At 40.9% G+C, this 25,085-nt stretch overlaps 1 protein-coding gene across 17 annotated transcripts in view; it reads left to right on the forward strand.

The window, feature by feature from the left end:
• CLIP1 (CAP-Gly domain containing linker protein 1) overlaps positions 1-24,160 on the forward strand; it is a 125,622-nt gene extending 101,462 nt beyond the window's left edge. For 9 of the 17 annotated variants that reach the window (XM_047827517.1, XM_047827526.1, XM_047827522.1 and 6 more), the window contains 7 exons: positions 11,844-11,896; positions 17,985-18,102; positions 18,187-18,337; positions 18,914-18,963; positions 20,868-20,873; positions 22,028-22,152; positions 22,469-24,160. In XM_047827517.1, coding sequence (XP_047683473.1) covers positions 11,844-11,896; positions 17,985-18,102; positions 18,187-18,337; positions 18,914-18,963; positions 20,868-20,873; positions 22,028-22,152; positions 22,469-22,694 — 729 coding nt within the window. In that variant the 3' untranslated portion in view covers positions 22,695-24,160. Of the gene's footprint in view, positions 1-11,843; positions 11,897-17,984; positions 18,103-18,186; positions 18,338-18,913; positions 18,964-20,867; positions 21,229-22,027; positions 22,153-22,468 lie in introns of those variants that run through there. The other 8 variants (XM_047827521.1, XM_047827524.1, XM_047827532.1 and 5 more) reach the window with 4 other exon arrangements.
• The last annotated feature ends 925 nt before the right edge of the window (positions 24,161-25,085 follow it).

A 25,085-nucleotide genomic window follows, 5' to 3' on the forward strand; every position in this document is an offset into this window, starting at 1 on the left:
TGGCAGTGGTATTGTAGAATATTCTTTTTATCAATTAAAAAGATGTAGAAAATTTGTGAAATTAAGAGGGTTAGTCATGAGCAGCACTGGTTGGTCAAAGTTGGGCAGTGATGTCAGTTTCCACTCTTAGGTAGAAATTCTCATTGGACTTGATTGACGAGTGGGTATTGTGTGCCCCCGTGAAGAAGTATTTCAGTAATTGGAAGGACTCATCTATTTGTTGATAGTCCTCTGGAACAGAGCTGGCAAATCCAGAAACAGACCCACACGTGTGCATTCTTTTTTGTCTGCTCTCCCTACCAGACATTCTCCTTTCCAAAGGAAAATTGTGGAAGCCGCCTTTCCCAAGTGGGAGACTACTTTTGTTGGGGGAGGGGAGCAAAAACCAGGGTCAGCTGGGATTGTAAGAGGTGTGATTTATCTGGCATCAACAGTGACAGAAATCTTTAGAGACTGTCACAGAGTGCCTTGTCTTTGAAAAGAGAGTATATTAGATTGAAACATATGCAATTGCTTTCATTTTGCAATTTCCTAGTGTTCGCTCTAGTAGTTAACATAACCTACTTCTTGATAACTGACGATTATGAAGATTGTTGTAATTATATAACTGCCGTGACTGCTTCCACCTTCGCTTTGACGCCTGAGGGCTGACTAGTTTCATGCTGCTTCAGGGGTGTGTGTGTGTGTGTGTGTGTGTGTGTGTGTGTGTGTGTGTGTGTGTGCGCGCGCGTGAGTGAAAATACACGTAACATAAAATCTACTGTTGGAACCATCTTACAGTGTACAATTCAATGGTATTTGGGACATTCACAGTGCAGTGTGGTCATTACCTCTGTCCAGTTCCAGAACATTTTCATCACCCTGAAAGGAAACCCCATACTTGTTTAAGCGCTCGCTTCCCATTTCTTCCTGCCTCCCAGCCCCTGGCGACCACTCATCTATTTTCTGTCTCTATGGATTAGCTTGTTCTGGATGTTTCATACAAGAGGAATGATAAAACACATGACTTCTCTCACTCAGTGTCGTGCCGTCGGGGCCCATCCGTGTTGTAGCAGGCGTGAGCGCTTGCTTGCCTCTTGGCTGAATGGAATTTTATTGAATGCGTACCCCTCATGTTGTTTCTGCCTCTGCTTCAGGTGTTTCGGGTCTCCTTTCTCCATCCCAAGTGGTCGCCTGTCCCTGCTGATGTCTGTCTGCCTCCCTGCCTATGGCCACTGTGTCTTATTGCCACTTGGTATCTTTAGTGGGTGGGGAAATCCTTCTCACTTCCTTAAAAGCTCTTCTAAATCTTGCCACACTGGTCATACTTACAGTCCTGTCTTCTTTTCTTTACTTCCAGACTTTTAAAAAGAGTAATATTTTCTGCCTTCAATTTCACCCCCCATTTTCTTCGCAATCCCCTGCTGTCTGCTTTTCGCCACCGCCAGTGCACCACTGAAGTGACTCTCACGTGAGTCATCATTTACCTAGTGACAGCACAAGTGCGTGGCTTCCTTTCCATCCTTTCTGAACATTTGGCGTCTCCACCTACATTCTTGACTTTCCTCCTTTGACATCTTCCACCCTCTTGGCTCATGTTTGTCCTGCCACCCCTGGTCAGTTGCCATATGCAGGTCTGCATTTACATTTTTTCTGTCCCCATGTGGTAAACGTCTCCTCATTGTTAGGCCCATCCTCTAGCCTCGGGGGCGGCTGCTGTCCAGGACTCTGTCATGCTGAGAATGCCATGTTGTGTCTCCACACAGGCTGTGAGATGGTGGGAATCACAGGGCATGCTGTATAGGTTTGAATGAACAAATGAGTGATTAAATGCATACCTCGCTTTTAGCGGGGCCTCAGGATGCAGAAACCTTGACTGCCTTTTTTTTTTTTTTTTTTTTTTTTTTTACATTATTTCATTTACTTCGAGTTTCATAGCTTTGTTATAGAGAGTTGTGGTTGCCGGAAATGTGATGAGTGGGGCATTTGCCCTGTGTGGATAGAGGAAGCACACAGCGCAAAATCAGGCAGGGTCTGGGAGATTCAAGATTAATGGAAACTATACAGAGCATTATTTCCTTTCATAGAGAATACTAAAAATAATTACAGTGATGTGAGCTCTTGTATAGAAATAGTCACCTTAAGTAGTAACTTTTGGAATGTCTGATTTATCATTTCCAAACCTCACACGTATTCCCCCTTGTAAGGACTGCAGATACACTGAGCTGTCACTATGGGAACAGTGCTGATTTCTCTCCCCACTCCCCTTCCCAGTTATTTGCAAAATGAGATTACAGTTTGTTGATACAGGACAGGGATTAGATGCCTCAATAACTGTATTTTATCAACACTTCTGACAAAGGTTACAACAAATGCAGTCTCCAAAATTTGAGGTTACTGTTGAGATTGATTTATGACTAATAGCCTGCAAATGTTAAATAGGCCTGAACTTGCAGACATGAATGTATAGAAAAGGAATGCATTCTTTTTCTTTTCTTTTCTTTCTTTCTTTCTTTCTTTCTTTCTTTCTTTCTTTCTTTCTTTCTTTCTTTCTAATTTCTTTCTTTCTTTCTTTCTTTTTTTTTTTAACTCTCCTGCCCAATGTGGGGCTCTAACTCACAACCCAAGACTAAGAGTCACATGTTCTACCGACTGAGCCAGCCAGGTGCCCCAAGGCAACACCATTTTTAGCTTGTCCTGTTTTATTTTGGAAAACAGTGGTTATTAGCCATCGTAATTTTAATCTGGGCTCCGGATACTTCTGGGCAAGTAGGGCTGAAGGAAGCTGATCACAGAATCTTTCTCCTTCGATACCTAATGAAGTGAACACACTCTTCTATTAAAAAATGTCTCCAGGAAAATCTCTCCAGCAAAGCCAATCGGCTTCATGCTTTCAGTAAACATTAAAATTTGGCAACCGAGAAAAGAAACAAGATGGTGGTTTGACTCTGTTGACACTGTTCCCAGTGGTAAGAGAAAAGAAAATGTGTAGCAAAATCCTGAGCATTTTTATTCTGCTTCTCTCCATCCTTGTGCCCAGTCCAGTTTAGGGAAAATTAGATGGAAGAGGCGAATAGTCCGAACAGTCACAGAACAATCTTTGAGGCTAGAAGTTCTCTTTGACCATCTCAGAATTTTACCAGAGGCAGGAAGAATTGCTGGGCGTCATTTTCCATAGTGAGTCTAGTCAACAGAGTGGCTTAAGTAAAAAGATAAGGAGGAGGGGGTTCCTCTCAAATGATAATAAGTCCACAGGAGGGGAGTCCAGGTGAGTCCTCTACTCAGGAATGTCCTCAGGGAACCCTGTTCTTCCTTTCTGCTCTTCTTTCTGCTACCCTTACTGTACATAGATGGTCACAGGGCATTGGTGAAACTTTGCTGGAGGAAGTAGGGGAAATCCAAAGTGGGGAAGGGCAGAAAGGCCTTCTCTTTACATGATTTTGTCTTTCAGCTTGGAGAGGAAAACTCCTATCCCTGTAATAGTGTCACATAATCACCTCCAGCCATAAATGAGGCTGCCTTCCCATCTTTGGGAAGGGAAGGCAACAGAGATGAGACTACATGTTAAAAAGACAATTTTGTGTCTGCCTGAGACTGAAGCCTGAGGACACACTGCTGTGGGAATAGGATTACCTTTGTTCAGAGGGGGCACTAAAAGAAAAGTCCATGAAAGAGACCTCCAGCCCAGATGCTGTATATCCCCTTCGCTGTGCTCCCTCCCTCCTTGCCCTCCAGCTATAGACATGTATAGACTGCAGTGCCCAAATTTTTCCGTGGTAGCTTGGAGATGAAGATTAAAGGTCTCAGATAAAATAGGAAGGGTGTCAGGGAAAATTAATTTGCATCACATATGAGCAAACAGACGGTCTCAGTAGAGCTGCCCACAGTAAGATGAACACTGGAATGCCTATCGTACTGAAAGAAGAAAAAAGAAAAGAAAGGAACACAGGAATCCAAAGAGATGAGGAATTCAGGCCGCGAGAAAGCATTACCCAGAGTGGAATATTGCTTTGTGTTCTATAAAAACGCCAGTGACTTAAATAAAGCGGGTGTTCAAAGACGAGATGACACAAGTGGAACAGAGAACGTGACAAGTCAAGGAAACAAGTGAGGACCAAAACAGCACCGTGTCGGGACTGAAGTCAGAAACAGAGAAGAGCCTAATGAACATTTCTAAACATCTGGAGGGAAGGCTTGAGGTGGTTATAACAAAGAGGGAAACAGAGATACTAAAGAATAAGAGGAAAGGTGATAGCTTTGGAGGACAGAGATCATCTGAATGAATATAATTAACAACTCTGAAAACTCTGAAAGAGGGAATTCAACAGAATTCAGAAAGAAAGTGTTATGAGGTAAAATAGGGACATTTCCCCCGCGTGAAGAACTGAGTCTACATATAGGAAGGACAGTAGGGGGGCGCCTGGGTGGCGCAGTTGGTTAAATGACCGACTCTTGGTTTCAGCTCACAGTTTGTGGGTTTGAGCCCTGTGTCGGGCTCTGTGCTGACAATGCACAGGCTGCTTGGGTTTCTATCTCCCTTTCTCTTTATAAACTTAAAAAAAAAAAAAAAAAAAGGACATAGTAGGATGTAGGGAAACTCAATTAGAGAATCTTGGGTGAGGGGGGTGGTAGTGGTGGAGGAGGATATTGGTCCAAAGCAATTGACATAAAAAAATAACACTGGTTATTAATGAAGTTGGAGAATATAGAGATAATTCTTGAGATGCCCAGGCAGGAAAGGCATATTCCTTATAAAAAGGTTTAAAAAAAAAAAAAAAAAAAAAGAGGGCGGTGGCACCCAGGTGGCTCAGTTGCTTAAGCATTCGACTTCAGCTTAGGTCATGATCTCACGGTTTGTGGGTTTGAGCCCCTCATCTGGCTCTGTGCTGACAGCTCAGAGCCTGGAGCCTGCTTTGGATTCTGTGTGTTTCTCTCCCTCCCCTGCTTGTGCTGTCTCTTTCTCAAAAATAAATAAACATTTAAAAAAGTGAAATGGTCTCCTTTCCTGAAAACGGAGGTATTTTTAAAAAATATACTAACAATAAAATGAAAAGGTAAAAAAAAAAACAAAAAACAAAAAACAAACCCAACCCACAATTCAGTGCAGCCACATTGAATGCGAGAAAACTGTGCCACAGTGTTCCCAGAGTTCTGAGGGATAGAAAATAGGATCAGGAGTGTCCTATCCTGGCAGTTATTCACAGATGAAAGGACAGGTAGATGTTTTCAAAAAACATCTGAAAAAATATCATGAAAGAACTCAGAAGCTATGGCATCTATGAATCCTTCTGAAAAGTAGCTGCTTGCTGATAAAATCTGGCCACGAATCAAAGTACAGGACTTATCTAAAGAGAAATTGTGGCAAAAGGACTAGTACTGGTGTGAGCACTAAATGCAAGTAAGTAGACAACTAAGCTAACGGCTCAGGGAGCTACAGGTATAGAATAGAATTGTGTTTTAACTTTATTTGGAAATTATTTCAAACTTTGCAAAAAAATTATAAAAATAGAACACAGAACACTCAAATTCTCTAAGGACTTGTTTTTACCTTAACCAAAGTGCAGTTACCAAATTCAGGAAGTTTTAACACTAGTATTCAATGTACAGGCCATTTTCCTGTTCAGGCAGTTGTCCCAGTAAATGACCTTTATAGTTTTTCCCCATCTCTGGTTCAGTATCCAGTCCAGGATCATGCATTTCTTTCTCCCTTCCCCTCCCTTCCCCTTCTTTTCTTTTTTAAAACTATATTTATTTTTAAAGCAAGAGAGAGCACAGGTCGGGTAGGGGCAGAGAGCAGGAGACAGAAAGAATCCCAAGCAGGCTCCACACCCAGCGTGGAGCCCGACATGGGGCTTGAACTCAGGAACAGAACTGTGAGATCATGCATGACCTGAGCCAAAATCAAGAGTCAGACACTTAACCGACTGAGCCACCCAGGTGCCCCCAGGATCATATATTTCATTCACTGACTTCAGTCTCTTCTCATTTTCTTTATCTGGAATGCTGCTTCTGCCTTTTTTCAGTCAAAATTTTATGACTTGACTCTTTTTTCTTTTAAAGAACAGGCCAATGATGAGGTATAAAATCCTTCATTTTGGGTTTGTGATGTTTCATCACGATGGTTATACCTTTTTAGCAGGAAGATAATTGATGTTGTATCCTTCCAAGAGTCATGTGATGTTGCTTTATCCCATTTATTGGTGGTGTTAATTTTGATCATTGAGTGTAAGTTTAAAACATTTGCAAGGTAAAAAGAAAAAAAGGAAAGAAAAAGAAAAAAAATAGACAAATATAAAGAGAGAAGATGCCTAACAAAATTTGAGGTGGTAGAGTGGAAAGAAAATGGAAGAAAGCAACCACGAATAAAAATTAGAGACTAATTGACATGTGTGGGCACTGTGTAAAAAGAATTACTTCATACGTATTGGCCTCGCTCAGTCACAGTCCCCTGCCCTATGGCCACACAATCAACAGCATTCTTGACGAAGAACCATCCTATCCATGTGTGTGTGTATTAGAAGATACAAATATATTCATATACATATATATTTATATATACATATATATATATGTGGTTACAACAGGTTTTCAGGATACAAGGTTTAATAGACAAAAGTCAGTCATTATGTATCAGCAATGAACAAGTGGAGTTTGAAATTGAAAACTTAATACCATTTACATAAGCACTCCCCAAAATGAAATACCTAGGTAAGTTTAATAATGTATGGACAGCATCTGAGGAAAAACTACAAAACTGTGATGAGCAAAATCAAAAAAGAATGAAATAAATGGAGATATCCTTTGTTCATGGATAGATACTCAATACTGTCAAGATATTGACGCTTCCCAACATGATCTATAGATTTAACACAATTCCAGTCAAAATCCCAACAAGTTCTTTTGTGGATATTGACAAACTGATTCTGTAGTTTATATGAAGAGGTTAAAGACCCCAAATAACCAACTCAGTATTGAAGAACAACAAAGTTGAAGGATTGACACTACCTGATTTCAAGACTTAGTATAGACAAATAGGTCAATGGAATACAGAGCTCAGAAATAGACTCACATAAATATAGGCAACTGATCTTTGACAAAGGAGGAAAGGCAATACAATGGAACAAAGATTGTTCAACAGATAGTGCTGGAACAAGTGGATGTCCACATGCAAAAAGGTGAATCTAGACACAGGTACTACCTCTTTTGTGAAAATTAAGTTGAAATGGATCATAGACCTAAATGTAAAATGCACAGCTATAAAACTCCTAGAAAATAAAATCAGGGAAAACCTAAATGACCTTGGGTACACTGGTGACTTTTTAGGTACAAGACCACCAAAAGCATGATCCACAAAAAAGGATTGATAAGCTGGACTTTAATGAAATTAAAAACTTTGCTTTGTTAAAGACAATGTGAAAAGAGAATGAGAAGGTAAGTCACAGATTTGGGAAAAATATTTACAAAAGACACTCCTGATGAAGGACCGTTACTCAAAATATACAAAGAACTCTTAAAACTCAACAATAAGAAAATGAATAACTCAATTACAAAATGGACAAAAGTCCTGAATAGACACACCACCAAAGAAGATACATAGATGGCAAATAGCATTTGATAAGTTGCTGAACATCATACGCCATTAAGGAATTGTGAATTAACAATGAGATGATATGATACAACTATCAGGATGGCCCAAATCGAAAACATTTGGCAACACCAAATGCTGGTGAAACTGTAGAGTAACAGGAGCTCTGATTCGTTGCTGGTAGGAGTGCAAAATGGTAAAGCTGCTTTGGGAAGACAGTTCAACAGTTTCTTACGAAACTAGACATACTGTTACCATAAGATCCAGAAATGGTGCTCTTTGGTATTTACCCAAATGAACTAAAAATATAATCCACACAATATCCTGTGCATAAGTGTTTATAACAGATTTATTCACAGTTATCAAAACTTGGAAGCAACCAAGATGTCCCTCAGTAGGTGAGTGGATAAATAAAAACTATGGTCATCCAGATGATGGAATATTACTCAGCACCCAAAAGAAATGGCCTGTTAAGCCATGGAACCACATGGAGGAATGTTAAATGCATATTACTAAGTGAAAGAAGCCGATTGGAAAAGGCTACATATTGTGTGGTTCCAAAGATATGACATTCTATCAAAAGCAAAACTATGGAGACATTAAAAAGATAGTGGTTGTTAGGGAATAAGGGAGGGGGGAGGGAGTTATGAATAGGGAGAATACTAAAGATTGTTGGGGCAGTGGCACTACTTTGGTCATACTACAAGGGTGGATACGTGTCTTCATATATTCATCAGAACTCAGAGAATGTACAGCACCAAGAGTGAGCCTAATGAAAACAATGAACTTTGGGTATTAATGATGTGTCAATGTATGTTCAGTGCCTATAACAAATGTACCACTGTGGTGTGGGATGTTGATAATGTGGGAGGTTGTGCGTGTGTGGGGGCAGGGAATGTATGGGAAATGTTGATACTTTCTGTTCAATTTTGCTGTGAACCTAAAACTCTCTAAAATAGAAAATTTATTAATTGAAGAAAAGTATGTAATTTACCCGTAATAACATTAAATTTTTTTTTTCAACGTTTATTTATTTTTGGGACAGAGAGAGACAGAGCATGAACGGGGGAGGGGCAGAGAGAGAGGGAGACACAGAATCGGAAGCAGGCTCCAGGCTCTGAGCCATCAGCCCAGAGCCTGACGCGGGGCTCGAACTCACGGACCGCGAGATCGTGACCTGGCTGAAGTCGGACGCTTAACCGACTGTGCCACCCAGGCGCCCCTACCCGTAATAACATTAAATGTAAATGGATTAAACACTGATTAAAAGAGGGTTGGCAGAGATTGTCAGGATAAATTTTTTAAAAACATGATCTAACTATTTAAGATTATATAAACTATATAATGTTTATAAGAGACACAGCATAGATTCAAAGACAGAAATGGGTTCAAAATAAAAGGACGGAACAAGATATTACATGCCAACAGTAACCAAAAACAAGTTGGAGTGGCTATACTAATATCAGACAAAATAGGCTTTTGAGACAAAACTTTTTACCGAAGACAGAGAAAGATATTTTATAATAAAAAAATCAAAATGTAACAATTATAAATATATATGCACCTAATAATAAAGCCCCAAAATATGCAAAGCAAAACTTGATAGAATTAGAGGAGGAAAGACAATTCAGCAATAAAAGTTAGAGACTCCAATACCTTATTTTGGTAATAGATGGAACAATAGCAACTTGTTGAGAGAAGATCAACAAGGAAATAAAAGCTTGAACAACACTATGAATCAGCTAAACCTAATAGTCATCTATAGACTACTCCACCCGAGAGGAACAGAATACACATTCTTCTCAGGCACACATGGAACATTCTCCAGGAGAGACCATAAAATAAGTCTCAGTGAATTTAAAAGGATTGAAATCATGTGAAGTAGGTTTTGGCTTGTGCAATTCAAAAATGTCAAGGCCAGGGCACCTGGGTGGCTCAGCCGGTTAAGCACCCAACTTCTGCTCAGGTCATGATCTCATGGTTTGTGAGTTTGAGCACTACATCAGTCTCTGGAGCCTGGAGCCTACTTCACATTCAGTGTCTATCCCTCTCTCTGCCCCTTTCCAGCTTACACACTCTCTCTCTTTCAAAAATAAACGTTAAAAAAAATTCAAAAGGAGCCCCTGGGTGGCTCAGTCCGTTAAACATGTGACTTTGGCTCAGGTCATGATCTCACGGTCTGTGGGTTCAAGCCCTGTGTCGGGCTCTGTGCTGACAGCTCAGAGCCTGGAGCCTGCTTCGGATTCTGTGTCTCCCTCTCTCTCTCTCTCTCTACCCCTCCCCTGTTTGCACTCTGTCTCTCTCAAAAATATTTAAAAAAAATTTTTTTTTAATTCAAAAATGTCAAAGCCACAAAAGGGAAGAATGAGGAATGAGTTAGGTTAAATCTGACCTACTAAATGAACTTATTATCCTAGATTGGATACTGGACCAGAAGAAGAAAAAAACATTTCCTTTAAAAAAAATCAGTACCATAAGTATTCCAAACTTCTGTGGAAATTCAGGCACAATTACTCCCTCCAAGAAAGAGGGGGACTCTCTCCATAACTTGTTCTTGAAAGTGTTGAATGAGGGGTGCCTGGGTGGCGCAGTCGGTGAAGCGTCCGACTTCAGCCAGGTCACGATCTCGCGGTCCGGGAGTTCGAGCCCCGCGTCAGGCTCTGGGCTGATGGCTCAGAGCCTGGAGCCTGTTTCCGATTCTGTGTCTCCCTCTCTCTCTGCCCCTCCCCCGTTCATGCTCTGTCTCTCTCTGTCCCAAAAATAAATAAACGTTAAAAAAAAAAAAAAAAGTGTTGAATGATTTTTCAGATGTTTATTAATCATTTGTATTTTCTCTCTTGTGAATTACCTGTTTTTATCCATTTATCCTCACTGTAGGTATTTCTCAGTCTGAAGTCTCATTGATTTTTTTTTCTTCTAATTTTTAAATTATAAAACAGCTTGTTTAAAAAATAAATTGTATAGGGGCACCTGGGTGGCTCAGTCAGTTGAGCCTCCGACTTCGGTCAGGTCATGATCTCTTGGTTCGTGAGTTCGAGCCCCACGTCAGGCTCTGTGCTGACAGCTCAGAGCCTGGAGCCTGCTTCAGATTCTGTGTCCCCCTCTCTCTTCGCCCCTGCTTGTGCTCTCTCTCTGTCTTTCAAAAATGAATAAACATAAAAAAATTTTTTTAATAAAATAAAAAATAAACTGTATAAATGGGCATAAAGGAAAAAAGGCCCTTTCATCTCCGCTTCCCACTCTCCAGATGTTCTCCCTCTTATTTTAGTTTTTAAAGCTTGTCTCCCACCCTTATTCTCCTTCCTTGCACTCTTTAAAAATTTCTAAATATTTTTTGTGAATTACTCATGGAACAAAAGCATACATCTTTAATAGACTAGGAAAACAGAGTTTGCAGTGGAAAAACTATGTTAACCTCAATAGATTTTGTGATAAGTGTAATTTTAGGTTCAACACACACGTTTATGTCTATTTAAGAACTTTAAAATTCTGAAGATCTCATAGCAAAGCATAGATATAATTAATACATAATCAGAAATAAGACCATAAACTACATGCAGTGAGCTAATAGCTTAAATTCTGGGCTGTTGGAAACCGTTCCATAGTCTTTGGTGTTATCCTTTGATTTGGAAAAGAAAGCACGCAGGAATGTGTTCACCTGTGTGGAACACAGCTTTCACAAGTGTGAGCTGAAATTGATATGTCACATAATAAACTCTGCATGGTACAGATTGGGGGGGGAGGGGTGAGTCATCTCTCACAGGATTAACTAACTGAACCTTTTGCATTTATCTGTCATAGAATAATAGAATTATAGAAGTAAACACCCCTTAGAACATCTCTTCTAACTTCCTTAACTTTATGGGTGAAAAACTAATGCCTGGAATGTGGTAGACGTGAAATGAGGCCCATACGGCATAAACAGCCTGTTCCCAGCCATCCAGGAGTTAGTGACACTTGATCTGTGTGATTTCAGTGAAGGAGCCAGCATGTTAACAGCGAAGCTTTCACTCGTTCATTTAACAAATGAGCGAAACATTTATTGAATGTTGAAGATAGGGCATGTACCGAAGAAGGGGAGTCATTCAGGTCCTAAATGACTTGTAAATTAACGACTGTACATGATGTAGTAACCATTTGTTCTTTTTTCATTGCCAGTGAGGAAGGCCAATTGCTTTAGCTGCCCTGGAGCCTGGGAATGTGACATGTGGAATGAGAAATAGGCCTCTCTGTGGACTTTGGTGACGAACTGAACTTTTTTGTGTGTGTTTTTTTCCAGCTAGAAGAAGAGAGATCTGTGCTCAATAATCAGTTGTTAGAAATGAAAAAGAGGTAGGCTTTCTTTTTGTGTTTATTGTTGTGTGTGTGTGTTTAATGAGGAAAATGTCAGAACATGACGTGTATGGTGACTGTAGAAAACACGTCACCTCCTTATTGTTCAGAAGATTGGATTGTGATGGTTTGGTGCTCATAACCGGTAAATGATGAAAATTTATTTGCAAAAGTTACAGTCTTAATTACAAAGACAAAGGACAGGTTAATTTTTAAGTTTTCTGTTGAATTTATTCAGAAATGTTCTAAAATCAGATTGTCTCATTATACCGCTGTTACCTCTTCTTTTCAGTAACTGAAAATGCTGTAATCTTATGTAGAGTAATTGATCTGCATATAAATACTGGTTGCATTATATAAAAATTTGAACTTTTCAATAATAATGTGTTAGCATCAATTTGAATGTTTCTGTTTTCTAAGAAAGAGCTTTCTTCTCTGTTACTCTTTGATGATAATCAAATGATATTTAAATGGAAACCTTCCAGCCTTTGGAGTAAGGATAAATGGGGCCACAGAAATAACTGTTTAGAAGCCGGATGCTTACGTATCTTGACAGTCTCTGTCTGCTCTTGTAAAATGTGCAGTTTGTGTCTAGAGAAATTCTGTGCTTTACGCTGCGTGCCGGGCAGATGGGTGGGTACTGTTGCCGAGAACCACAGCCCTGATGGTGGTTTGCTGAGTAGATGTGCGTCACGACAGTGACGTACTTTTCTCTTATTGAAAACAGAACTAAACATAATTCTTTAAGAAGAGCTTAATCAAGAATTCATCCACGCTCCTGCAAAGTATTTTATTATTCTTTCTGGTCGGGAAGAGGAAGTTTCTCTCCCTGACCACTGACACACGTGTTTTACTCTGGCAGTCTGCTCCTGCCAGCATGGCGGTGGCTTAGGAATTGAGGGCTTTCTTTAGCCCACAGAGATATTGGGATCCACAAGAAACATTCCAAAGGACATCAGGCTTCAAGTCCAGGACTGCCTTTCCTCCTTTCTTGTTTAATTAAGAAATACTTAGATTCATTCTTACTTAAAGTTTCCTACCAGAATGCACACAGAATGCATCACTGCCCCCACCCCGTCCTTGTGTAGGCAGGCAGCTCTGCGAGGGTGGGCCTCAGGATATTTCCATTTTACATAAATAAGGCTCCATTTCTTTAAAGAGAACCTCCTTATGCAGTTATCAAGGATATGTGAAAAAAAATTGATAGGGCTCGTTCCTGTCACATTCTGCCAGGAGAGCATGGGAAAAATGGGCTGGTGTAAGGAAGCAAGTACTGACATTATCCCTTTGTGTTCACAATTCACAAACTTAATCTCAGGACAACCCCGCAAAATATATGGCGGGGCCTGCATTTATAAAGGGTGAAAGTAGAGCCCAGAATGTTAGGCGACTTAGCCAAGAACCCAGATGCAAGTGTAAGACAGAGGGTGTCAGATGTTCATGCTGGCTCTTTTCTCACTGTACATTTATTTATTGTTAATTTTAAATCTTTTTTTTTTCCTTTAAAGAATAAAGCTGCTATGCTTCGTTAGTCTTTTCCATGTGACTTTAATTTACATGCCTTTCAAAATGTGAGCAGGCCTGTGACTTTTTTCTTGGCTTAAAAAGGTAGAACAAGTTTGGGGGCTTGTTAAGGCCACTTCTTAATTCACCATCTTTGCTCCCATTTTAATTCCTGGATAAGTTTAGGAGAATGTCTCCTGAAAATCACTCTTTATATCAATAAATGCTGATAAACATGGTAATTGTTTCTGAAAGTGAAAATTTTGAAAACCTAACTTACCCTATTTAGCGCTGTTTTTTGGTCAAATTAATCCTCATGGAAAGTTGTGTCTATTTCTGAAATCTGAATGCAGATCTATTTTAGCTAATAATTTGGGCCCGTAAGTGTCCTCTACTTCTCATTAAGTAGTAGGGTTCTTGTTATGTTGCATTTTTAAAGCTTGCCCAGTAAGACTGTAAGGTCTTTGCTTCATTGCTAGAATTTATTTCTTAGGTAAGTAGTAAGGAAAGAATCTGGGTAATATGTTCCCTGGAAGGGAAAGGCCCTTAGAGCCTTCTTTCACACCGTGTTTATCTGCCCTTCTTGATAACTTAAGTGTCCTCTAAAAGCCAGTGTGATAATGGATTCCTATGTAGATCTATGTGTGTAATAGTTAAGTAAATTTAGCATGGAGTACTGGAAAGAATTTGATAACGCTCTTAATTTAAGTCTGGACAGTACTTAAATCATAAAGATTTTTGCAATGTAGTTGTTGACGCAAGAACTGAGATCTTAGTCAAGGGCTTAATTCAGAAGTGATCATTGAACATACATAGTCCAGATAGTCTGTAAGTGTGGCATTGAAATGGTCATTGTATTGAAGTGCAGAACTTAACTTCTGACCCTGAGGCACAGGCTGCTTCTCGTTCAGTAGTAGGGTCTTCCTGTATTTGCTATGGTTTTTGGGTACCTAAACATTAAATTGCAAGCAATGTGTAGTTCAGGTTTTTCTCTTCACTTAAAAATACAATCGTTGTTTCGGAAGCTGGTTTCCAAGTCGGGTGGACCTCTTTCAAACCGGGCTCCAAGATACCTGACCCAGCAGAGCCAACCTCGAATTGCTCTAACTGACCGAAGTGGACAAGTGTGCTCCCCTGTCCACTAAAGCCTACAGCAGATTTGGGAACATGTTTGGCCTCCCTCCCTTCTCTAGGCTTTTTGATGTCAAAGCGGGGACTCTGGAGCTCAAATGTTAGATGTGGACTTCTTGGAGTCAGAATTAATTCTGTTAGAGTAAATGCGGGATAAATGTCAGGAATGGAAACTGGTTGGCGACCCCGTCTGAGAGACCCGGTCTAGAGCGGTCCTGTGCTACTCCAGCTCGTGAAGCTCAGTGTGGGTTGCTGACTGTCTGACTGTCTCGAGCTTGCGCCACTTATCAATGCTCATTTCACCCTCTCTTTTCCCTTCCCTACTCCTGCTTCCTTTGCTCTATCTGTGTGTCTTTAATGGTAAGACTAAAGAAAGTCTATCCACGTTATAATAAATAAATTTCATATATTTTTAGTAAAACAACTTGTTGTATATATTTTTTGGCTGCCTTTGTCCCTCTGTGTCTTGCTTTTGTTTTGTAAAATATTCCTAGCAGCATACACACCACACACACACACACACACACACACACACACACACACACACACACACACCGGTTTTAGATCTATATACAGCAAAGAGCTTCAGTGAAAATTTAGTTCTCCTTACATTACCTGCATTTTTTTTCATGTTTCTAATGTTTGGTTCTTGCTATCTTGCATTTTTTAAGCTTGCCCAGTTACACTTTAAGGTATTTGCTTCATTACTAGAATTTATTTCTTAAATAAGTAGTAAGGAAAGAATCTGGGTAATATGTTCCCTGGAAGGGAAAGGTATCTGGCCCTTAGAGCCGTTCTTTCACACCGTGTTTATCTGCCCTTCTCGATACCTTCAGCAGCACCAAGTCCTTCTAGCCAGCATGGCTTCAGAGTGTAGCACAGGCGCTCCTGTCAGTGTGGTTTGTGACTCACATGTCAGTAACGTTGGCATTTATGGTTTAACTTCGTCCCTCTTGGTTTGCACAGTGGGATTAGGGCTTGGAAATAGCCCGAGAAGCCAGCAGTGAAGACCGGCCATGAAGACAAGCTGCCAAAGGCTATTTGTCCTGTCATTTGATGTATAAATCACAAGGCAGATCCCTCTCCTAACCATGTGTCTCTTGACAACTTGTCCAAGACACGTTCAGCCTGCCATCTTCTTCGAAGGCGGCCTCACTTAGGGGTCGTGTGTACGTGAGAAGCAAAGATTCCCGTACCTTTTACCTTCTGTCATCTGCTGGTGTCTTTGTCCCTCCCTGCCACAAAGACTCTGTGAGATTCTGGTTGCCTAGAGTTCTGATTATAGAAGAACTTAAATCTGTTCACCAACCCCCATATCCTGGTGTTTTTCAGTAAAAACAGTAAAACTACATTTTTCAAATTGGAGTTGGATTTCTCACCAAGTGAAGCTCTTGAAATAGTTTCTACAATGGAAGAAACTACCAAATAAGTTTAATTGAAACTTAAGGAGCCCAGGATTTTGTGGATAACTGTGGATAACATCAGATATTTACTTTCCAGGTGGAAGAACACGTATATATTCCTCCCATTGAAATCTTTGCTTTGTTTTAACCTAAGCAAGACCCTATTTCCTAGCGAGGTATTCCTCACTTAGTAATTTAACAGCACCAATACCCACCCCCTCTCCAGTGTTCATATCATGCTTGGGTGTTGAATTCAAGAAATTTCTGTAAGTCTCAGATTCTTTTCTTACTACTTACTCTGGACTATAAGTGTAAGCCACACAATGAGATAAATGCAACACTTATATTTTCATCTTTGTGTAGAATTTCAATTTACCATAAATCATGAGAATTCTGTAATTCGTGTGCCGGATATCTTGGGTCTCACTAACCAGACATACATTCTGCCATTTCTAACCTGGGCCTCAGTTTCCGACTTTTCCAGTCAGTTCTCAAACAGACTGAACCATGTGACATGCTCGTGTTTACCCAGTCCCTCCTTGTAGAACCGGGAGGGATTTGACTTCTTGTTCTTGAAGTTTTGGACTCACGGGTGGTCATCTACATTAATGCAGTGTTGTAGGTTGGAGGGTCTGCGGACTAGCTGGGAATTTCTTCCAGTCATGTTTTTCCTAAAAATTTTTGTGAAACAAGGACTTTTTTTTCCCCTCTTGTTTCACACTGCATGTAATTTTTTAAAACTTTTTTTATTTAAAAATTTTAGATTTACAGAAGAGTTGCAGAGGCAGTACAGAGAGTTCCCACATACCCATCACCCCACATCCCCTGACACACACACATTGCACACTCCCTGGCACATTGGTCCAGACTGAGAAAGTAATGTTAGTTCAGTATGCTTAGCTAGACTCCAGACTCTGTTCAGATGTCCCCAGTTTTTCCACGAATGTCTTGTTCCTCTTCTGGGATTCAGTCTAGGAAACCACACTGCATTCAGTGGTCATGCCTCCTCAGCTTCCTGCAGTCTGTGACAGTTCCTCAGTCTTTGCTGGTCTTTCGTGGCACTTTTTGAATGCATATAATGTTTGCAACAAGAATTTAGATACACACACGTAAACACAGAGTAGCCTGCCCTTCTGGGTTATATCTATTGTGTCTTGCCCTCCTTCCCTGTCTTTCCTTCATCTTCCCCTTCTTTTTCCCACCCCTTGACTCCAGGATAAATGTTTCTCTCTCCTGAAGACCTGGTCCCCCTCCCTCTGCTGACAGACAAATTCGGAGTCAGGCTGAGAACTTGAACCAAGTGCTCTGCCCGTCGCCCTCCAGACTCCCCCTGTGCTTTCATTCTACACCCGGAAATCCATTTTAACATTTCTGTTCCAGCCTTTATGTAATTACCTGTCATTTCTATGAGCAACTTAATGTCCTTTTCAGATTCTGGGGATGAAAAGTAATAATCCTTCAGCATGAATAGCAGTAATAATCTTTGCTACTGTTTTGGCCCATGAGATCTCAAAAATACATTCTTGGAAGTTGCTAAAAGTAACAAATTAGTGAGAACCAATTGATACCTCCAGCATAAAACTGCTCTGCATGACATCCGTGTATAATCGCTTTGCATGTGTGTATTTTAATTGTTGTTATTGCTTGGTGATAATTTATTCAAAAAGTAACAGAATTCAGCTGGGGTGGGGGTTAGATTTTTAAAAGAATTCTTTGGGGGTACAACAGTCTTGTTCTGGTTTTTTTGTTTTGTTTTGTTTTTTAAATTCTACCTCTTCCAAAGTTATTAACATGTTTCTTTAAATTCAAATGGATACAATGATATGCAGATTCTGGCATGTCTATGCATAGGTAAACTTGTTCTCCCTCACAGTGAGTAAAATTTCAAGTAAAATTTTGCAAGCATAATAGCCTTAACCCCCTTTTAAACTTCCCCATGATACTTTTTTCTTTACGTTAACTCAAGTTAATTGCGTGTTTGTCATAGGGCAGTTGGACGCTGACCACTCCCTCGGTTGATTTGTGGAATTTTTAACTCTTTGGTCTTTTAGAGAATCCAAGTTAATAAAAGAAACCGATGAAGAAAAAGCTTCCTTGCAGAAATCCATCAGCATTACTAGTGCCTTACTCACCGAAAAGGATGCAGAGCTGGAAAAACTGAGAAATGAGGTAGAGTACCGCCTGCGGCCTCTTTCTGTTCCCGCCGCCTCTTTCTGTTCCCGTGCGAGCCTCAGCTCACCTGCTGTGTTTCAGGTCACGGTGCTCAGGGGAGAGAGCGCCTCCGCCAAGTCCTTGCACTCAGTCGTCCAGTCTCTGGAGTCCGACAAGGCGAAGCTTGAACTCCAGGTAAAGAACCTGGAGCTTCAACTCAAAGAAAACAGGAGGCAGCTCGGCAGCTCCTCAGGTAAAGTGCCGGCCGCCTCCTGCAGCTGAGCCGTTCCTAGTGAGGTGCCCTGGGATGGCAGCTGTTGCACCGCCCCCTGCCTCGGCCCGTCTGCCTTTGGCTCTCCTCCCATTGACGCAGATAAGGGTCATGACACAGGTCCTCCGCCCAGGGACGTGCCCGCCATCCCCACCTCTGAAATGCGGGCAGCAATAGAGGACGTGAGTGACGGCTGCCCTCGCGGTCGCAGCCGTGGGCTCTGAAATGCGCTGCGGTAAAGGGGAACAGAGGTGGCCCCTTCGTGAGCACGTGCTACTTGCTTGCTACTTTAACTTCCGGTGGGTGTGATGGGCGCCCTCACCAGCCGTGGGCCAGCCGGGCGGAGAACACCGAGGGGGTAGGGCCAGCATCTGGCTAGATCCCTTAGGGCTCCAGATGTGGGACAGGAACCCATGAACTGTTCTCAGAGAGGCACATTTGGGAATTTCACTTGAAAATACGTGTCTATCACTGGCCCGTTTGTTACAGTAACTCAGGAAAACAAGATTGCAATTTTTGTAAAATCCACACCCCCCTCCCCCCTTTCTTTGATACAAGGTAATACTGATACTCAGGCAGAAGAGGATGAAAGAGCCCAGGAGAGTCAGGTAATATTTCTTTCCTTTGCGTGGCTTGCTTGACATTTTTTTTAGTTTTTATTTTTTAAAGTTCATTTTGAGAGAGAAAGCACAAGTTGGGGAGGAGCAGAGAGAGAGGGAGAGGGAGAGGGAGGGACGGAGGGAGGGAGAGAGAGAGAGAGAGAATCCCAAGCAGGCTTCGCACTGTCCGTCCAGAGCCCAACATGGGGCGGGGGGGGGGCTCAAACTCACGAACTATGAGACCATGACCCGAGCGGAAATCACTCAACCGACTGAGCCATCCAGGTGCCCCTTACTTACTGTTTTGTTTGGTTTTGTTTTTTAATTTGTTTTAAGTTTGTTTATTTTTGAGAGAGAGACAGCACGAGTGGTGGAGGGACAGAGAGAGAGAGGAAGACAGAGGAGCCAAAGCAGGCTCCACACTGTCAGCACGGATTCTGACGAGGGGCTTGAACTCATGAAACCATGAGGTCATGACCTGAGCCAAAGTCAGTTGCTTAACTGACTGAGCCACCCAGGGGTCCCTACGCACTGTTGTTAAAAACCACTTAGCCTTTTGCATACATAATACATTCATATGGTGTAAACAATAAATAATAGTAAAAGTGTATATGGTAGAAAGTCTCACTCCAAACACCATCTCTCTTCTCAGTTCCCAGACCTCCAAACAGGGAATCACTCTTATTAGTATCTTCAACAAATCTTTTCAGAGATTTAAGAACATGTCCTATCCTTTTTTTTTTTTTTTTTTAAACACAAATGGTGGCATATTACATAATCTGGTCTTTTTTTATTGCTGTATAGTATGCATTATGTGGATGTACTATAATCAGTTCCTTGTCAGCTGACAGGACATTTGGGATTTTTTTAAATCTTGTTAGGTGTATTATGAACAATGCTATAATGAATTATCTTGAATATCTGTCATTTTGCAGATATACTAGTATTTTTCTAGGATAGATTCGTAAAAGTAGAATTACTCGGTCAAAAGATTCCTTGCTCCTCTTGACCTTAAAAAGACAGAGTTCTTTTTTGTTAATTTTTTTAATGTTTGTTAATTTTTGAGAGAGAGGAACACAGAGCGTGAGCAGGGGGCAGAGAGAGGGAGACAGAATCAGAAGCAAGCTTCCGGCTCTGAGCTGTCAGCACAGAGCCCGATGTGGGGCTCAGACTCAAGAATCGCAAGATCGTGACCTGAGCCAAAGTCAGGTGCCTAACCAACTGAGCCACCCAGGTGCCCCAAAAAGACAGAGATCTTGAAAGCTGTTTCCCTAAAGCCAAAATTACCAAAACAGACTTAGCCTTAAAAATGGGATTATAAGGAGGCAAACTGTTTTGTATTTGGAAATATAATTGCACATAGCAACTAACTTCCACCTTCAATTTTAGCACTATATGTTGGATATATTTATCCTGTTCAAAATTCAAAAGTACAAAAGCCAGCATGTTCATATTTATTTTACCATTCTTTTTTTTTTTTTTTTTTTGAGAGAGAGAGAGCATGAGTAGGGGAGGGGCAGAGAGAGAGAGACACACACACACAGAATCTGAAGCAAGCTCCAGGCTCTGAGCTGTTAGTAAAGAGCCCGACACGGGGCTCGAACTCAAGAATCATGAGGTTATGACCTGAGCCGAAGTCGGACACTTAACCGACTGAACCACCCAGGTGCCCCCATCATCTTTAAATAAAAGCAAAGTTCAGTGAGTTTGTGATTTGCTTCAGTCATCTGCTATCTATCTCCTTTGAAAGATATGAAAGGATTCAACAGATGCACTGACTCCCCCTGGATAGTGTTGTCTGCTTAGTCTGTGTGTCCAAGAAGCATAGACTCCATTAACAGTGTTTTCTTTTCCCTCTCCTTTCTGCTTCCATTTGTTTCATCTGCCGCTGCCAACACTTTTCTTCCAATCAGCAAATGGTTTGTTTTATGTTTCCTAATTTGTGAGCGTGTGTGTGTGTGTGTGTGTGTGTGGTTCCCCACTATACCTATATCCATTTTGTGGCTTTTTCTTCTTCCTGAATTGTAGCTCCTAACAGGATAAAGTCTTAGAAAATGTAAGCCTCCTGTCAGTATTGGAAGGGGTATTCTGCAGAGAATCACAAAGCCAGTGATTGCTAGCTTTGTTTCGTAACTTGCCCCGGCAGAGGAATAAGGCCAAATATTTCTTTTTTTTTTTTAATGTTTTTTTATTTTTGAGAGAGACAAAGACAGAGTGTGAGCAGGGGCGGGGCAGAGAGAAAGGGAGAAAGAATCCAGAACAGGCTCCAGGCTCCAAGCTGTCAGCACAGAGCCTGACACGGGGTTGAACTCACAAACCGTGAGATCATGACCTGAGCTGAAGTCAGACGCTTAGCCGACTGAGCCACCCAGGCGCCCCAAGGCCAAATATGTCTTTAAAACATGAAATACATAATTTTTAATATTGTAAAGTAGGACTTAGGTATTTAGAGTGATTGGACCTTTTTATTATCAGTAGAAGAAGGGAAAAAACATTTTGTTTTTAGAGTGCCCTTGATTTGAAAGGAGATGTTAGGACCAGAGTGTCTCCTCCTGATGGTCACCTTGTTACCCCACTGCTCAGTGAATCTTGGTACAGGTGCTGGCCACACGTGTGCTACCTGGGCTCTGCCCTGTCACTGTGTGCCAGAGTGTCTCCTCAGCTGAAGGGAGCCGGAGCCCTCTCTTGAAAACACCTTCGTTTTGCTCTGAAGATGACGTTTGTTTACTGTGCCACCATGACCAATGAGTAAATGTTAAACGGTGGTCTGAGGAGAATTTCCGTGAACTTTGTCCAGTCTACAGAACATCAAAGTTCTGCATCTGTTCTACAGTTCAATGGGACAGCTAATTGGTTCCACTTTTTGTAGGGTCTTGCTGATGTCCATGTGTATGTATAAAGCGTTTAAACGTGGGCTCAGGAATGGCCACTATCTCCCCCTCCTGTGAGTCCAGCACACCCTGTAGCCACAGCGTGAGAGTATACTTTCATACCACATCCATCCTCCAGCATACACACTTTAGACATTTTACACATCTGTTTCTCTCCCCCCCCCCCCCCCGGGACAAATCAGATTGATTTCCTAAATTCAGTAATAGTGGACCTTCAGAGGAAGAATCAAGACCTCAAGATGAAGGTGGAGATGATGTCAGAGGCAGCCCTGAATGGGAACGGCGATGACCTAAACAATTATGACAGGTATTTTATATTAAGCAATACTAACCAGAACCTTAGCTCCATCTAAATAAAGGTTTTTAAAAGTAGGTTCCAGGGGATTGGAGAAATCATTGCCTTGTGGTTACTTGTCCACAAATGGAGTTCCACAAATCTGGCAAGAGAATGATACACTGCGAATGGTTTGATGTGAAAATTCTAAATGTGGACTGTAGAACTTAACACTCAAGTCTCCCAGACGTGGCCATAATTCGTTCCTATTTTTTGTTGTGAGTGATACTGTCTCCTGAGTTTCTTCTTACAGAGAGGAGTTTCTGATTATGCACGTTAACATTTGTAGCGATGACCAGGAGAAACAGTCCAAGAAGAAACCTCGCCTCTTCTGTGACATATGTGACTGCTTTGACCTCCACGACACAGAGGATTGTCCCACGCAGGCGCAGGTGTCAGAGGACCCCCCCCATTCCACACACCACGGCAGTCGGAGCGAGGAACGCCCGTACTGTGAAATCTGCGAGGTGTTTGGGCACTGGGCCACCAACTGCAACGACGACGAGACTTTCTGATGAAGCCCCGCCCGGCCCCTCCCCCGCGCCCGGCGCCTCCCCCGCACCGCACCGGCTCCTCCCGCACCGGCGGCGCGGAGGCAGCTGGACACCAGCATTGTGCGGCGGCCTTCAGCGGAACTCACGTTATTTTTGACCCCCGTCAACAAATCGAAGAGAATATTTTGATCTTCAGTACATCACCCTTTTAGTCCCCCCCCCTCCCAGAAGTTAATAAATACTTAGTAGGTGAGATTTCACCTCTAATTTTGTCTTCTTGATTTTTAAAAGTTCTAACAAGACGTTGCACCAGATGCCATTACACTCACTGTCCCTAGGGAAGCCTCATAGAACAATTCCTACCCTTACAATACCTTATTTAAGTAACTTTAAATTATGCTGTTACTTTTCATATTTGCACTAAAATTTTTCCAGGCTGCATTTGTATATTTAGATGTTTTGGTTAAGCTTTGACACTGGAATGAGTTGGAAAAATGTGCCATTTTGCATTTTCATCTACTCATTTAAAGTATTTTATTCTTAAAGAAGTATCTGAGCTCTTTGCACTACCTGATGTCAGTAGTGCCTTTATTTCAGGCTTGATAATACTTAGGTGTGATTATAAAATCATGAAACAGGTAACAGGAGGGGGAAGCCCCCAAACTGCTGTGGGGACATTTTATAATCTATATGCTGCACCTACTTACTCTACTGTGGTGGTTTGTTTATTGGTTTTTGCATAATTTCAGCTTCTATATATTATATGTATATATTTTTTAAAAATCTATATTTTGGGACAAAATACAATGTCTTTCTTTTCAGATTTTTACCTTTATGAAAAAGAAAACACATCAGGACATAATGGACTAGGCCCGAAGTGATATCACGTGGCTTTGCAACTAGTTTTTTTTTCCGTTTTCATTTTGTTTCTTTATCAGATATAAATACCTGGGAGAATTTTCTCTAAATCTTTTTCTTTCTTCAGCAGATATCCCCAGCAGTCAGTTAATTAGATAATAAGCCACTATTAAAACACCTAAATTAAGCAATCTACAACCTTTACAAGTTTTTTTAAAAACTGTTTTTAGATGAATGTACGATGAGAAATTCAACATTGATAATTTTGGATTTTCTTATCACAAAAAAATAAAATGAAGGACCTCAACCATCAGAAGTTTATCAACCAGTTTGAATCTATTTATCTCACTTGAATGTCTTCTACAATATGTAAAAAGTAATGTATCTTCCGTGCTACATGTATAATAAGAACTTCTATAATTGTATATATGCCTTTGATGTATTTTTTTCCCTCAAGATTATCAAATGTGTGTCTGACAAGTGAAAAATCTGTAATTAGTTAAAATTTTTGGTTATAAACATAGGAAGTGTTTCACAAACAAAATGTAAAGCAGTATTAAAATTTGAGCAAACGAGTGTTCTGTATCTACTTTAATAAATGGTTATTCTTTTTTGCCAGTGGTAGTAAACATATTCTTCCCAGGTTTATTTGTCATAATGTTTTCTTTTTCTTTAAATGAGTGAGCACTATAGATCCAAATAGTAATTTCTACTGCAGTCTTGTTGATAAACAGCTTTTAAGAAATTGATATATCCTCATCTCAAAGCATCCTATGACCCACTTAAAATAAATACCTAAGGTTGTTATCCATTGCTATATCACACTGTATTACCTGACAAAAACATGAACGGCACCACGTAGCACCAACTACCTAATAATCCGTGATGTTTTGGAAAGAAACCCTGAAAATTGCTGTGATATTTAGCAAAATGATTACTGAACCAAACATTTGTTTTATGAGCACAGACTCCCCAACAGGTCGATATTTCCAAAGCAGAGTTATTAGTTGAACAAGAACAATACTTTTACCTCCTTAAATGATACCTTGACACTAGTCCTTGACTTCACTACTAACCATAGGGAATTAAAAGACTCAAACTGTTTTAACTTATTGTGGTAATCGTTTCGCAGTATATACTTACAGTCAAATCCTGTTGTATACACCTGAAACTAATACGATGTTATATGTCAATGATATCAATAAAAACTACAGAAGAAAACACTAAGGTCTGCAATATTTATAGGGCAACTACCGCAGTATAGCAACGTTTCCAAACATCGGATCCCTATACAAGTTAAACACCCATGTTGATCATTACCTAGCATTGCGATCCTTTGGGAGAAGGATAGTTTATCATCCTGCTCTTGCTCATTTACATGCATGCATGCTTGGGATTTCACTAGCCTTGGGCATCTCACCTCTTCACCGTAAGTTTTGCCCTAATATAAGAGTTTGTGACAAGGCCTGCTGAGACCATTTATTTTCACGGTGCTAAAATAATACACCTTTTCAGTTGGGCAAAAAAGTCTGTACCTGTGGTAAGGATTTGTGA

Source organism: Prionailurus viverrinus, chromosome D3 (genome assembly GCF_022837055.1).
Source record: "Prionailurus viverrinus isolate Anna chromosome D3, UM_Priviv_1.0, whole genome shotgun sequence".
Classification (NCBI taxonomy): Eukaryota; Metazoa; Chordata; class Mammalia; order Carnivora; family Felidae; genus Prionailurus; species Prionailurus viverrinus.